The 16,673-nt window shown below is 33.4% G+C and overlaps 2 protein-coding genes and 1 long non-coding RNA gene across 3 annotated transcripts; 1 reads left to right on the top strand and 2 right to left on the bottom strand.

Annotated features, from left to right (window-relative positions):
* Positions 1 to 92: 92 nt before the first annotated feature.
* Positions 93 to 9,188, bottom strand: LOC105339322 (uncharacterized). The gene is made up of 4 exons (XR_010712857.1): positions 8,928 to 9,188; positions 4,575 to 4,734; positions 1,504 to 1,598; positions 93 to 1,164 (listed from the first exon to the last, which is right to left on the bottom strand). It is a non-coding gene; the product is annotated as an uncharacterized lncRNA (long non-coding RNA).
* A 1,245-nt stretch (positions 9,189 to 10,433) lies between these two features.
* On the bottom strand, positions 10,434 to 13,987 carry LOC105339323 (uncharacterized). Its single transcript, XM_011444814.4, has 2 exons — positions 12,827 to 13,987; positions 10,434 to 11,959 (listed from the first exon to the last, which is right to left on the bottom strand). The coding sequence occupies exons 1-2, from the start codon at positions 12,894 to 12,896 to the stop codon at positions 10,866 to 10,868; spliced, it is 1,164 nt and encodes a 387-aa protein (XP_011443116.3). The 5' UTR covers positions 12,897 to 13,987; the 3' UTR covers positions 10,434 to 10,865.
* Positions 13,988 to 14,001: 14 nt separating this feature from the next.
* Positions 14,002 to 16,366, top strand: LOC117688717 (nuclear apoptosis-inducing factor 1). Its single transcript, XM_066082413.1, has 5 exons — positions 14,002 to 14,442; positions 15,026 to 15,197; positions 15,335 to 15,440; positions 15,808 to 15,870; positions 16,257 to 16,366. Exons 1-5 carry the CDS (start codon positions 14,288 to 14,290, stop codon positions 16,364 to 16,366), a joined length of 606 nt encoding a protein of 201 aa, XP_065938485.1. The 5' UTR covers positions 14,002 to 14,287.
* Positions 16,367 to 16,673: the final 307 nt, after the last annotated feature.

Genomic DNA, 16,673 nt, shown 5'->3' with positions numbered 1-16,673 from the left:
GTTTTATTTGGTTTGTTAAATTTGATCGGTTTAGTTAATTCTTTTTTAAATCAAAAGATGCTCCCGAGATAAAAATCGTAAGTAAACAACACTTTTGACACTGAAATGTTTCATTGTACATATTTGACATTCATATACAAGTTACAATGTATCTCATGGCCATATCATTCAGTATAATCCGCGTTTTTGAGACCATGAATCCCACGAGAGTTAAATGTTACAACTTCCTTAACAATGCTTGTAAATATATTAACAGGTATGATATGATATCCATGTATATGAAAAGAATAAAGAATTCTACATTATGATAACTAGATAACAGATACGCTGCCACTTTTAGTAAACTTATCTTCTAATCTTGAGATCGTTACGGTTACCTTATAAGGAAAGACAAGTTACACAGATATATAAAAATGAGTAGCTCCGTTGTTGCAGTGTACCAATTTTTTTGTTCCTTTAGTATTTGCACTTTCAAAAGACTCTCTCTCTCTCTCTCTCTCTCTCTCTCTCTCTCTCTCTCTCTAACAATTTCATACGTACTGTGGTTTCTTAAATATTCAAGGGTATCAATTTCCCTGGATAAAGTGAAAATCACAGTTTCAAGGATATGTAAATTCGTGACCAATTACCCTATTAATACAAAATTTTAATAGAAATTGCATTTTATTGAACATTTAATTTCATGGATCAACTTGACAACGAAATCCACGAAAATTGGTATTCAACGAATATTGATGAAACCACAGTATTTCTAAATACGACAACATGGTTTATGTATAATAATTTGAGAATCATGTATGGTTAGATACTACGAAGGTGCAGAACCACCAATCAGTATCACTAAAATAATTCAATCAACCACTTCTGGTAGAGATGAAGGAGAATTTTTATAGCCTCCTCCCCCTCCATTTGTAGATTTCAACCCTCCATTGTTCACTAAGGTTGTTTTCGATAAATTTTCTACCCGAGCGTCTAACTTGCTTGTACTTGCATGACCTAAATTTGTCCCATGCACTTTCACAGTTAGTTGCGATTTTCTTCTAGTCTTTAATCTCCAAATACTTTCTCTTCGCATAAAGTACTTTGTCACAAATAACGAGGACCGTCGTCGTTGTGATGTCACTGAATTTGCATCAAATATTTCTTCATCTGAATAATCTTTCACTGAAAATTGTATAAAAATACAGTTTAGAGGAAGAAATAGTTCATATGTAATATGAGTTATGTTAGGTTGTTTGATTGATATTTTTGGTGACCAGATTTCATTTAATTTGTAAAATACAAAGTTTTGAGAATACCTAAGTCACGGAAAAGTATCCTGTTCATTGAAATATTTGACACTTTGTTTGCTTTGATGATCATTTGATTTTGTGCATCGATTCATTCACTAAATCAGTGAATAATGATGTTCAGAAAATATTGATGAAAACACAATATTTGCGATATTGATATGTAAACAAATTTTATATTTATAGAAAAAACATCACAACTTGTTTTACTTACTGCAACTATTAGGAGACCTGAATCGACAAACGATGTAGGTCACAGCAATAAGAATGATTCCAACCGCAAACAGTCCCCCTAAGATACCCCAAAATCTGAAGAAGAAAAAATGATTTAATATTTAATGCAACTCATCATAAAAACTAATACAAAAATAAAATTTATGACAACTTATGATATTATAAAGAAAAAAAACATTTCATTCAACTAATCACATGAGCAAATTACTTTTGAGGATTCAACGTCGAATATAAGCAGCAACAAAAGTCGATATATCGATATCATATAAATCTATAAATTATTTATTCTAAATTTTGTACCATTTGAAAAGAATTAATCAACCTAAATCTGAATCTGTCTATATGACATTCACTCCTATTTATCTATAACGTTTTTTGGATACACAAAAATGACTTTTGTTTGAAGATCTTTATTAGAGCACATTGTTTCCTGTAAAGGAAACGCCCCAAAAACCAGTTTGAAAATTCAAAGATCCATTTCATTCAACATCACATTCCATTTTCTATTTCATCTTTATTTCTGAGAAAATATGCATGGAATTTGATCTTTAGAGCTTTTGTTCAACCATGATAATCCCTGAAGATAATTTTACTCTCAATATGGAACCTTTTTTTTGGAAGAGCAGACAAGTCTTTGATTATTGACATTTGAAAAAAGCACGCAATAAAAATGTGTGGAATTCAATGTTGTGCTCATTTCAAAGATACTTTAAACGTCATAAGATACTTGTCATTAAGATGAAATTATTACAGGGTAATCTTTTTTATGGCATTTTATGATTATCCGTCGGTAAGCAAATTTACAACATTCATTAAATCATTGTGACACCTGTTAATGAAAATATGTTTATATCTTAAAATTGATTTTATATGTAATCCTAAATTCCTTATAAATTAAAATTTATTCAATCATAAAAACCTCAATCATTTTAATGAATCTGGCTAATCTATTAAACGTTTTCAAAGGAAAAATCAATTTACATTCAATGTTCAAAGCCTAAATTGAATACATAAAAATAAGGCCAATTCCCATATTAGCTTCCTCGAATCTCCGATAATTGTAAAAAAGGAAACAACATTTAAACCTAGGACTGGAAATGAATGGAGAAACGCTCCATCTACTGACAATTTGAAACATATATAATTCATTCGATCATCATCAATTCATTCTTTAAAGTGCAAAGACAAATAAAAATCAACAGTCGATCAATGATGGACTGTTCCTGTAATAAATGACGTCGAACATCATCAGATGCAAAAATATGCCGTCGGCAAAAAGTTCATCTGTTAAGAAACTGATTTTATGCTGCTGACGCAGATGTTACTTAAAAGAGTTCTGCTGAACTAAAACTTTGCGGATATTCATCGACTCTACGCTCCGCTGACATTTTGCCATAGCATCAATAAAGACTTATTTCTATATAGTCAGTAACGAAAAAAGGCTGGGGAGAACGTTTTAAGGGTCCTTTATTATCATCATACAAACACTGACAAGGCTAGAATTATGACCGTTATCTTATCATGTGTATATATGAATTAAACTATCTCTAAGGATTTTTTGAAATAATTTTTAAATCATTGATTGAATCTTAAAGCATGTATATTAATTAAGGTCTTCCGTTTCCATGGAAACGGAAGACCTTATTTTTTTTCTTAGGTTTCTTCTTCCCTATTATTGTTTTTTCTTACAAATTTTGTGCACGCCATTTCTCAGCAACTACTGATTTGATTTTCATGAAACTTTCTAATCTGATAGGTATTGATCTGAACCTTGTTGCAAATTTTTTTCATTGATGACGTCCCTTCCGTTTTTGAGATATCATCGATTTTAGGAATTTAAAAGGGGTATTTTGTCGGTGGAACGCCTCTTTAACTATTGCAGTTATAAAGTTGAAATTTTCTGGGTTTGTAGACAAAAGACTGAAGTTTTGCATGTGCTTAAATCATTTGTATCTTGAATAGCGCCGAAGCACGCCTGGACCCGAAAATTGAGATTTTAAAGACGTCATGATTTTTTATGGTTTTCTTTGTCTATTTTTTGAAAAATATTTTGTTAAGACATGTAATGTAAAAAAAGTAACTATTTACAAGGGCTTTCATGTAAAATCAAAAGATAAGGGCTGGCCCCTAATACTAGGGCTCCAGAGGGGGCTAAAGTATTATATCTATAGCTCTTTACAAAGGGATATTTTTTGATAGATTATAAAATTAAAAATGTTTATCTTACTGTAATGTACCCACAGAACATAAAGAATTTTTCATGTGTTACGCAATTAGGGTTTTTTGGGGGGTCAGAAGTTCAAATCTTTGATAATATATATCTGTTAAAGGAAACATATTTTGATAAGCAGTATAGAAGAAAAGATGCTCAAAATGATGTACTCAACAATATTCAACCCTCAAAATTTCGTCAAATGGCCCCAATAGGGAGATAAAGGGTCGGCCCCTAAAATGGTCTTTCTCAGATATCTCAAGAACGATAACGAATTTGTAAACACTTGTTGATCAAAATGTGTGTAGTTTTAGTGACCTTTTATTTAATACCAAGAAAAAGGGCTGGCCCCTAAAATTAATTAAATTCCTATTAAGACCCTCTGATTTTATTGCTGCTTTGGTCCAATTGTATATCCTAGTGAAGTTTTGAAGCTTTAAAAAAATCTCACAGTTGCAGTTTAGAAACTTTAAAATCAATAAAAGACAATCATTATATATGTTTGTAATATTAATGAAACTAATAAATTATTACTTATTGGTAAATATCAAAAAACCAATTAACCACACCTTATTTGTATTTAGTTGATTTTCGTGCATCACCAAATTTGCATTGTGCCTTTTAATCATCATATAATATTGAAAGTTTTTAATATTAGGCAGAAACATTATCACCTATTTAATAATGCAAAGGTTCCAAATGGTAGGCATGAAACTGGTCCGAATTTTACAGAATGTTGGGATATAGTTTGATATGGACGCATATTATTGCAATTGTCCAAACGTTCTATAAAAGAGAAAAATGAGTTTATCCAAGAAAACCGTTTGTAAGTGACTTACAATACTGGTAAATTGTCCTCGCTTGCAGTGGAAGTGCTTGAACAAGTTGCTGTAGAACAGTAATTGGCACCACTTCCGGTGCAGCAGTTATCTGCGCATGTCAGACTAATCAGGGTGCCATTGCTTGCCGTGTAGTTGCAGTTTGTCATTCTTCATCTATCTAGACAGATAATTATAACAAATATGTGATAATTACTTACTTGTAAAGATATATTGCAGTGTCTTCGGAAAATGACTACAAATGTAATTTATTTCAATATGAAACTTCGAACTACTTTTGAAGATCAAAGATTCAACGAATAAATTGCACTGAACGAAATATCTGTGTTTAGAATGGTATTTGTAGTTATTATTCATACGTAGCTCACGCAAGTTTTACAATAGGTATTGTCATAAGAATAAATAAAAGATCCTTATTTTGGTGAGTGGTTGAGATTGAATTCATTTGTTAACACGATCCAAAAGAAATCGGAAAACTGTTGTTTTATAGCAAAAAAGAAATCAAGGCGATAATTAAACAATAAATTATCCATTAACGAGGTAATGTTTTCGAACTCAGTCGACAACCTATCGTGATCGGCCGCCTGTTGTTATTAAGAGAGGCTTCGTTAACCAATTAAACCTAATCTATTTTTAACCACGTTTAATTGTTGGACGTCACAAGGTAAAAGATTCTCGGCTAGCGGTTCAATTTAAGGCAGGAAACAGGGCAGTCGCATATTCCAAACACACCCTGTGCTTAAACCAAAGTCAAGGAAGAGCGGTATCTAAGAAAAACAGAGAAACCTGTCACATCCTGTTTCTTAGATTGATGTCAACAATACTGATTAATTATTCCACTTGCGATAAACGAAACGTGCCAAAAAAACTTTTACAACAACCCATCCCAAATCCTTTTGTACTCTTGCAGGTCTTACTCGCAAATATGATGCAAATTTTATTTTTAATTACATCGATATCACACTTAAAAAGAGAGAAATGAAATGTTTTAGGTTATGTATGAAAGAAAATACCGGTTTCTTAAATATTTGCCCGAGTTTAACTTAAATACATTAATTTTAAATTGGCAATGAATTTTGAGAAAGTTGGAAATTTTTAAGAGCAAAGAGAGTGTTTCAACAAAATAATAAATTGTAATACAAGTTAGAGAAACTAGTACAGGATAAAAAAAAAAGGTTAGGATTACATTATCGATTGTTTGAAATACTTTTCAAATTAATTCAAATTAAACTGGGGGTGTCACAATGCTCTTTCAGAGTTGCTCTATTGAGATTTTTTCATTGCATATTTACTTAATATCATATATTTTTCAAAATCTAGCAAATTGACGGGAATATATGGCATGAGTTGTATTCACGTGTCAGAGGGAAAGGAAATGTGTGACGTCTAGATATATCGAAATACGTATTAGCAAAGCTCAACAACTATGAATATGAGATGAATAAAGCTTGTCTGAATCTAAATCATATATCTATCAGTTATTGCAAATTCTCAACAATTAATCAATAAAATGCTTTTTTGGTGAAGCATGCGGGATGCGACATTGAAGAAAAAAAATACACAACCCGCGTTATCGAGTTTTGTATATAATTGTGAATAATCAAAGAAAGCATTTCATTGTTTAAATTGACATCTTTCTTTTAAATTGATTGTAAACAAATAAGTTAAATAAACAGAATTATTGTCATTAGCACGTTAAATAAAACCGTCTGTTGGAATCTGAGTCTGATATCACCATGATTAGTTCGTGCAGTCCGTGATTTTTTTTAAGGTTTCAACCAATCGATATACGGGGCGTGTAGATGTCAGTCCTGACAGGTTTTACAGAACTATGAATTACTGTAAACGTATTGCATTTGGCTGTGTATTCTATTTAGCGTTTTTGGCGGAAAACGGCGTGCGCTAAATTAAGTACATCGCCAAATGTAAAATAATATTGCATATATAAGTAGATAAATAGATACGTTCAAAAATACGCTAAATCAAATCCACGCTAACTTGTTGACAAATTATTTTCCGCTAAATATCGTGCACGCTAAATATAATACGTTTACAGTACATTCAGTTTTCAATATTTATGTTAATCATATACAAAACAACATTTTTAGCACGTGCGTGCAAATGTATATGTAAATGACAATGGGTCCAGTCTTTCCAAACACAAAGAAAAAAAAATCAAAAATCAATCGAAAGACGAGTCAGTTCAAAAAGACTGCTTCCTGGAGCGTGGAAATTTGGCGCCATCCAGTAACCATTTCAAAGACCGCCTAAACCTGATTCTTATCACTTATTTTCTGTGAAAATGAATGAATAAGTGATGCTGTTATTCCAAAAGGGTTATCGTTTGAATCACAATAAGGAAACTATTAGGTATAATGACATTGAGATTTTTCAGATTCATGAAGCAATAGCCCTTTTTCAGAAACCCGTTTTCATAAAAACTCGGTTAAAAACCGTATCACAGTAATGGAATCAATATCAAAATATGAATAACATTGGTTACAAATACACTGTATACGCAAAGGCAAAGGGTAAAACAGTTGATATATTAATAAAAAAAATCAATAAGGTTAAAGATAAGTCTTGATTGGATTTTATCTTTATTTATATAGATGCATATTTATGCAAAGGTCAGTGGGGTCGGAAACAAATTAAAAGTGTGTGTGGGTGGGGGGGGGGGGGGGGGGGTAGGGGCTAGACTAATCAGAGATCTTAAAAAGCAAAAAATAATTAGGGTTTTTGGTCATGGTTATGTATGACTTTGCAATGTGTGTGTGTTGGGGGGGGGGGGGCTAAGTTCCACTAACCCCCCCCCCCCTCCCGGGTCAGACGCCTTTGCAAGTCAAATATATGAATTTAAAACCACTTTTCTATTCGTTTAAATTCAAAATTTAAAAAATTGTCATTCCGATACGAGATTGTGAATTCAACTTAAGGTCAGACGACACGTTCCTTAATTTTATATAACTTTTTCCAGGAATTTGTTAATTGTTTACTACTACTTTGATATAAGCTTTCTTGCAAAAAATTAGGATACCTTACCAGACATATCTGCAAAATACTAGCGTATGCAATTTCCTAATATATAATCTTGTTGAAAATACACTGGAATTGCTGATATAAAAATAAATAAATTATACAACACAGCAAAATTCACTATATTAGAACTCGATCTCGGCCGGGCTTTATACTCACGACCTCTAGAATCTACGCTCCTGCAGTGAACGGCCACGGCTCAAACCACTCGGCCACGGGATACATCCATTTATCAGTAAATTTTAATCAATTCGAAAATAATTTTAAAATAATATTTTTTGGAAGTCTTTTTTGCGAGGAGATACAAAAAAGATGCTCGAGGAACGTGTCGTCTGACCTCTGACCTTTAATTCACTCTAAATAACTACCAAATATACATCGCATGTACTTGTTGATGGGATGTGAAAGACTATATTTCATAAAACAATTTTACCTTTCTAAATGACATGTTTCATCTCTAGATGGGCGTGATTCAATTTTTACTCAGCAAAGACCTAGCTGTGCGAGATTGAGCAGCATGAGAAAACATAAAATTGTATAACAATATCACAGCATTTCATGCCCGAAATAAAATACTGTATACAGCGGTTGAAGCTTGGCCTTAACACTAGCTTGCACACAAGCATGCATTTCTATAAAATCAACATCCAGGAAATCTGGTCATATGGTACGTCTTAATTCAGGTATGAAAATTAAAATTGCCTATATGAACAATGTTACTGATATATTTGTTCACCTGAAGACGGTTGGTTTAAAATTCAAAAAGTGCATTTTGTATATTAGCGGCGTGAATTAACGAAAACCTTTATAACCGTGATCTTTTTCTTGAACTTCCACTGAGGTAAATAAAATTTGTTGATTTTTATCTTCAAAGCATCAACCTTTTACCAATACGAAATATTTCTCTAGAAATACAAAGCATGCAGCTTATCGTTCACAAAATTGGAGGAAATATTGATATTTCAAATATGAAAAGAAACACCTTTAATTATATATGTTTGGTTGCCGCTCGACCATTTTCAAAAGGGTATTTCTTCAAACGAAAATAATTATTACATATATATAACTGTATACTTCCAAAGGAAAGTTAAAATACTATATTTTATTAATTTATAAAGTATTTGACCCTTTTTCAACTCTCATTTTGGCAAACCGCTGAATTTCTTGTATATTTTTTTTTATCAAATAAAGAATCCATGCAAAATGCAACGAAATCTTTTCTATGAACACCTCAACGTTTTATCAATTCTAAACAACAATCTTAAACAGATACTTTAAAAATGCTAAATATATAAGTAACAATTAAAATTGCATTACCTTATTTTCCTCAGCATCGCACAAATCTCCGACAGCGTTCATAGCGTTAAGAGAAATAAAGGCATGGTTTTGTGTTTCCCATCAATAGAGATCGCCGAAAGCTCCATTGTAGATGGGTTGACAAATTTCAATTATACTGCTGTGATAGCAATAAGATCACAGAAAGACTCTCAAAAGATATATATTGATATCCATTAGGATCAATGTAAATAGATGGTTGGGTGCGTGTTACCAAGTCTTTAAAACAAGCACCTGATCGAAACGGATCGATATCGTACTCACTAAAGTGTTTCTGCGGGACAGCTCGCTAAATGACCTTGCTCAGTTTTTTGTCTGTCCGGGGATGTTTGTCGAGTAATTGACGTAATATTCATCAAGACATGTTTTCATTTCCAAGAAATGCTCTAATTAAAAGTTAATTACTTTTCGATGAAAAAAGCTGTATTGCAATTTTTCTGCAGAAAAGCACTAGCTGAATGGGAAATGGCCAGCTGAGAAAAGGCATGTTCTTTTACATTTTTAATCAAATCATCGACGATGTGCCACTTTTGCGTGGCCCAAGATGAGTTTTGCTTTAAAAACTATGTGTGCTTTGCTTTCTTCTAAAATTCATTGATTTTTCAAAACAAATATTTTAACTATACCCTTTAGAGCATAAATTGGTTATTAATTAACATCAAACAATTATTAATCAATTTTATCAATTATTTTGACATGCAAGTGCAACATTTCAACAATATTCCTCATTAATTTTTGTACATCTGCATATGTATTTTTAAATCCTTTTCTTAAAACCATCAAATGCCTACATGTAAATCCATTAATCCCCCCCCCTCTCTCTCTCTCTCTCTCTCTCTCTCTCTCTCTCTCTCTCTCTCTTTCTCTCTCTCTCTCTCTCTCTCTCTCTCTCTCTCTGGTAAAATAATATCGTAAATATAGTAAATCAGTCATCTATTGAACGAAGAACCATTGATGATTTGCTCGTGTTTAATCAACACATTCGATTTCTATATTTCAGAAATTCTGTTATTTGTTCAACATTACATGTCACAAGGACATTAGACACAAAAGGACCATAATTATTTGGACTGCTGGGTAAAAATGCTTGGTCATTGATAGCGACCAATCCAAAAGTACAAGCCTTTCATTGTGAGTCTTTGTCTTGAATAAGAGAAGATTATCCTAGTGATTTTACTTTTGTTGAGGAGATGCGCGACTTGGGACTTTTTATTTGTTTGTTTATTTGTTTGTTTTAGGCTTTTCTATATGGGGGGGGGGGGGGGGGTTTAGTGGGCGGTTTTCTTTAATTGAATGATCCACAGTATAAGGGATTGAATACTAGAAATTTCATCAGAGAAAATTACGGCTTTTAATTACGACACATTAATAAAAGTGTCTGATCATTCATAAAGCTAACAAATGGTCTAATATCAGTAAAACATACATATATGTATATCGTAAAGATTTGGAATAAATGGGCTTTATTACATTATGTTCGATGGATATTATATCATAAATCACAATATTCGCAATGTTTGTACTAAGGTTCGATTTCAATTTAATTTCTATCGTAAAATCTAAAAGCTATTACAAGTAACATTGGAACCTGTTTGACCAGTAAACTTGTTCTATTTTTATCGTCCCCGGGAAGCTTCCAAAACGTTTAACATGTTTCTTTTTATATGCAATAGAAGTGGGGAAGAAACTACACTGTATATGAGGCACAAATGAGGTTTATAGATACACTGTCAGATTTTTAAAAAATGAGGATATATGTATTTTATTATCTATCTAGCGTAACTATTTTTTCACCAAGTTTTTTACAAATTCTCAAACAGTGACATTTTGCAGTTTTACAGTTTGAAACGCGCGAATAATTAAAACGTTCATCAGAGCAAAGTTCTAAACAAGGACTGTGTCGTCATAATTCTGATACCATCAGTGTCGCTGAACGGAATTAATGGTGGCACATGAAGGGTGTTTGTGCCTGTGTAGGATGGGGCATGTGTTACACGTGGCGTTAGGTGTTGTTGAAAATGGACCCTTGTCAAAACACAGAACCGTCCTTCTTGTGACGGACGGACACACAAATCCCGTACAGATATTAAAGGCCTCCTTCACGCATCCGGGCTCTTCCGTTTTCAGAACCGGACAGGAGAGACAAGGATTTCCAAGAAAAAAATCCACTGATTGATCGATACACTTTTGGGGTGTCCCCATTGGGGCACCGACGCAATTAGCCATTTGGTTTCCACAAACGGTAACTTCAAGCTCAGCACAAAAAGGGTCAACATAAGGGCATTTGCTACATTTAGTCGGATAACCAGAAAGCTGCACAATGTCGCCATCTTTGATACACTCGGGAGGAACTGTGGGTATCTGTGTAAGTGGTGTGCATCTTTGGCATGGCGGAAATACACATCCGGTGGAATTACTGATGACGGGACACGTCAAACATGGTGGAGCTCCTGCGGCGCTGGTCACATTTTGCGAAAGGCAGAAATCGGGCATTCCCTTCGGAGCTCCTTTACAAGTTTCCAATGCATCGGCGCAAAGTGTAAGGTTTTTTCTTACACAGCTAAAGTCGACCACATCGCACATCTGACACGGCCGTCCTTGGTAGTTGACGTAACGTCCGTAAGTGACGCAATGTCCGGGAGTTCCATTCACGACTTCTCGGCATCTCATTGGACAACGAGGGATGACTGGACGAGCGGGTCTAACCGGGCACGCTGGATTAACTCGATCACAGAGCCTGCAAATCACTCCACGATTGTTGACCACGGAGCCGGGAATTCTACAATGTCTCGGGAGTGTTCGGCTGATATTCTGACAGGTTCTGTAACAGTATGAAGGGGTCAATCTGCTGGCACAGTTTCTGTTGACCACATCACATCCACGGCAGAATCTTCCACGGTACACCTGAAATCTTCCAGGTAAAATGCATTGTCTTGGGGTATTCCCTGGAATGGGGTTACAGGTAATGGTACATCGTGGAAACCGTGCTCGTAGTCTCTCCAGGGCCAATCCTCCTGATGTACAGAAAAAGTCTTCCTTAGTGTATTAACATGTACATGAACATTGTATATCGTTATGGTTTCTGGATACCTTGTTTTTATTTGTACAATGTTAACTAAATAGATTTGACAACGCTCTGACCAAAATTATCACCTCATAAGATTCAAAGAATGATTCCTTATTACTTATAACTATATTATTTCCAATTTGTACACTTTAAAACAACATTTTAAACCCACTATTTGTTCTTGTAGCACATGCGATGTATTACTACGTGGCGCAGCCGATACCGTTTTTCGGTGATGCTACATGTACAAGACACGCCCGTTTTGTGTTGCTCATCTTTTTATGAATTTTAAATCATTGGGCTATAGGCTTCAAACTTAATTCTTAATGTTATCATAGACAAAGACAGTTAAAAATGTTAAAATTATATATTCAATTTAATCAAAAACATTTTGATATGAAAGACATCAATGAAATATTACTTTAACAAGGCAGATTTAGGAATACATGTAGTTCTTTGGAATCATTTGAATTCATAGGGGCCATTGATCATGGATTGTTGGGTTTTTTTGTTTATTCGTGGGGATGTAATTTTTTGGATGCGTCTGTTTTCAGTTTCAGTAAGATAACCAACTCTTTTATTTTTTTCGTCGAGGATATAAATTCGTGGGTTAGGGCTACCCACGAATATTGAGCCACCACGAATTTTAAAGATTCCACAGTACTTGATATACAACTCATTAAGAGCATAATGACACATAGCTTAGAGTTAGAAAAATAAATTCAGTAAATATTTTTTTTCCGTACGTGTGCATTTGTTTGATCATTAAAAAATATTAACTGTTAATAATTAACCATATTACATATATACTTACCATTTTGTTGAGGAGATCCAGGATTGCAATAAAATAAGAGAACAATAGCTGTGTACAGAATTCTAATCATCTTCCCGTGGTGAAAACCTCACAAAGAGTGAAAAAACCAACACGTAAATTCTTTAAAGTCTGATTGATACAAACCTATTCGTGTAAATCAGCGGAAACGAGACATAACAACAAAGCCAACAGAAGAGGTAATACAAAAACAGCACAGAGGCGACAAATGAAGGGGAATAACAATGCTTAAGTGTCGATTGTAGAAACATTTGACATTTCACCTTTTAATTTAGGGGTCCGTGTGATAACAGATTTTACGCAGTGTCATTTATGTTCCTTTATTGTGTTTCATGTTAATAAATGAACGGATGTGAGTCAAGCTTATTTATCTTTTAAAAGAACACGAACATGATATAACAATATACATGACAGTTTCCTCATAAACATCAGTTTGCATAGTTTTAAAGTTAATGTAAAACAAATACATGTATGAACAGTAATATATACCGGTGTATAACATGCAAATGACTGATAATAATTAATTTGTATTTTTACTTTCAAGTTTTAGATGTTTAAAAAACTTAAACATGTTAACTTTTGCATTAGGAAAAGAAGCCCACTGACTTTTCATGCATATAGATTTGTTAACATTCGGAATAAAAATTTTCTGTGTGCAAAGCAAAGGGCGAACTGCATAAAATGATATATCTCATATCGACATCTTATTGTATAGCTTGCTTTATCAATTACGTGAATTAAATAACTTTGAATTTAGGGGGGGGGGGGGGGGGGGTCAGGAGTGGATCGAACCCCCACCCCAGGACCCCCGTATGCAATACCGGGCTTTAGGTTTTGTATTGAAAACTAAGACGTGTTTTCCAAGATCCTGCGAATGTGCCCAAATATACGAAGAGTGCGTTTACTTCCCGATTTGCGGTAATTTTTTAATTGATTCTTCGTTTCACTCAAGGACTCAAAATATTATTATAGAATCAAGTTCTTGAAGTCTGTGTAAACATTTAATATAAAAATAAAGAATTTGATATATTGATCATATTTATAGAATAACAATGTATTCATCAATGAATTACGTAATTATTTGAACATGATATTATTTTTGTTTTATTTGTCATAAACATAAGAAGTGTTCCGGAAATATTTCATTATGCAAACCTGTAGCCCTTTTCACAAAAAAACGTAAGTTTAATCTTAATTATTTGACTTACGAATACCGTAAGTCATTTCTTAAGTCGTTTTCACGAAACCATTCGTAAGTGAAAAAAACACACTTAGGAGAATTCCCAAGTGCTCAATCTAGAACGCACTTAAGATTACACTTACGACAAAAAGCTTTCTTAGCAACACACTTTCGTTTTCAATGCGGCTGCGCATTCACACCTTCCGGTTACGTAATCCTCTGCAAATTCGACATAACAGCGGGAAATTTAACATAAACACAACATGGACAAACAAAAACGCAAACCAAACTGGAGTACCGATGAGTTGGAGGCTTTGGCTCAGGGTGTTTCGGCCAACATCAAGACTATAAGAGGAAAATTCTCCCCTGGCCTTACCAATAGCCAAAAGACGCAATGTTGGCAACAAATAGCCGAACGGTGAGTTGACAGCGCACTTTTGTTTCACTGACCTACTTGTTTACTATAAGTTTTTCTTATTTTCGTTTCATATGAAAACAATTTAAGCAAATCCTATGTATTAAATTTACTTTAAAATTAATTAATGTTGATTATATAATAGGTTTTTATCGACACAAATATCTAATTAAATGATATCAGGGACGTATATACGTTCCCTCATGATATGAAACAGCTAAAAGTCTAAAACCTCTATAAATATGTGTTTAGAAAAACTGCATATCTTTTGAACGAATGAGTTAGACGAATGAGTTAGACCTACATTCAGCAGTTACATGATTATAAAATAAGGACCAAATTGATAGATAAAATACAATGAACAAATGATGCAAGAAAAATGAACATGTGAATAAAAGTGCACATGTATATAAAAAACAATTATATAAAATGATTTGGATGGATGGATGGATGGATGGATGGATGGATGGATGGATGGATGGATGGATAGATAGATAGATAGATAGATAGATAGATAGATAGATAGATAGATAGATAGATAGATAGATAGATAGATAACATTTTAAAGCATCAACATTTCTTTTAGAGTAAACTCTGTCAACATCTCAGAAATCACACGGGATGTTGTTGATTGTAAGAAAAAGTGGCAGGATATTTCAAGTGCCACAAAGAAAAAAGAAGCTGCACGTTTGAAAGAGATGAGAGGTACAGGAGGTGGTCCTGCACCTGTGGAGGACATAAAAACCTGGGAAAGACTTGTAAGTTCCAGTGGCTATGATTATTGTACATGCATGTAGTTGTCTTTGTCTGTATTTCTTATCTGAAACAATTTGACACTAAGAGTTTAAAATGTTGATCAAGAAACATGTTTGCCACACTTTAAATTTTGAATTAGATTCTTGGCACATTATCTAAATGCTCTGTGGAAGGTGTGGAAGGCGGAGTTGACACTTTAGAGTGTAATAAAGCAACAACATCTTCTTTCATTACAATTGAGAAAGGTAAATATTATTCCTCGTATTAATAACTAATTTAAGATTGCATGACTCTCATAGAGTAATACATACGGTATATGATTTACATTTAACTCCATGCAAGTATGATAAAAGTTCATTTTGAAAACAATTTTCTGCTAGTCAATTACAAGTATTGCTTTATAGAATTGTATGTACATGTATTACCAGTAAGTAACAGTACATCATACCTTATACATGCACAGGTGTCATACAGAGAGACTCCTCTCACAGTTAGACTTCCCTGTGGGAAGACTCACTCTGAGGAAAGTCAGTACATGTACTATATATACAATATAGCTATGAATATGAGTATTGTGTTTGATTTTATATCTATTTTATAATATTTCTTCAGATTATGATTCTGTATCAGGAATATGTGAAGATGCTGTTGCAGACTTGCCGGATAATTTGCCAGGTATGATTATGATTATAATGATTATAAATGGTTTTAATATGATTTTTTTTATATGGATGGAATGTCAACTTGTTTAAAACATGTTCCTTAACCTGAAATGAAAGATCATATTTCTTGGCTCATCATAGTTAGTCATTGTTATTGTGAGAGATGAATACATGTATTACTAAAGGAAAATTACTGATTAAGCAAGTGCTTTGTATATTTATAAAACATCACAGACATGTAATTTCCATCTCTCTCCCTATAATTTCATAAGTTATTTTTGATACTTGCTGTTTTGTTTAGAAACTCCTTGCAAATTATCTTAGGTTATTCATTTATTGAACTTGCAGTACTTACTATCAAATGTTCTGTATACAACTCTATTCTTATGATTTTTTTAGATAGCATCTCAGAAATGAAAGAAGCATCTGTCCCAACTCTGCCACCCACTTTGCCAGGTACATGTCATATGCATTATTTTCTTTTGCACTCATTTAGCACATTTTTCTGAATTTGTGCAGCACTGTACATGTTAGTGTGTAACTTTTACTATGCTTTATATAATCAAAGTACTGAAGTACTGAAAGTCCCTTTATAATTCAAGCAAATAAATCCTAACCGACAGATTTTACAGAATCAGTAAATATCCATTTTGAAGTCGCACTTTTCAAGTAAATGGTCTAACTTTGCAGAATAGAATCTCACATAATGGAAATGTAAACATAAAACGATTCTCCCATTGTAATTCGAAGCCAAATATGATGAAGTTTTGTGCAATACTTACACATCATAAAAAGAAATTACTGCAATGGACGTTT

This window comes from Magallana gigas, chromosome 4 (assembly GCF_963853765.1).
Source record: "Magallana gigas chromosome 4, xbMagGiga1.1, whole genome shotgun sequence".
In the NCBI taxonomy this organism is placed as follows: domain Eukaryota; kingdom Metazoa; phylum Mollusca; class Bivalvia; order Ostreida; family Ostreidae; genus Magallana; species Magallana gigas.
This window is presented reverse-complemented; position numbering and strand designations above follow the sequence as displayed.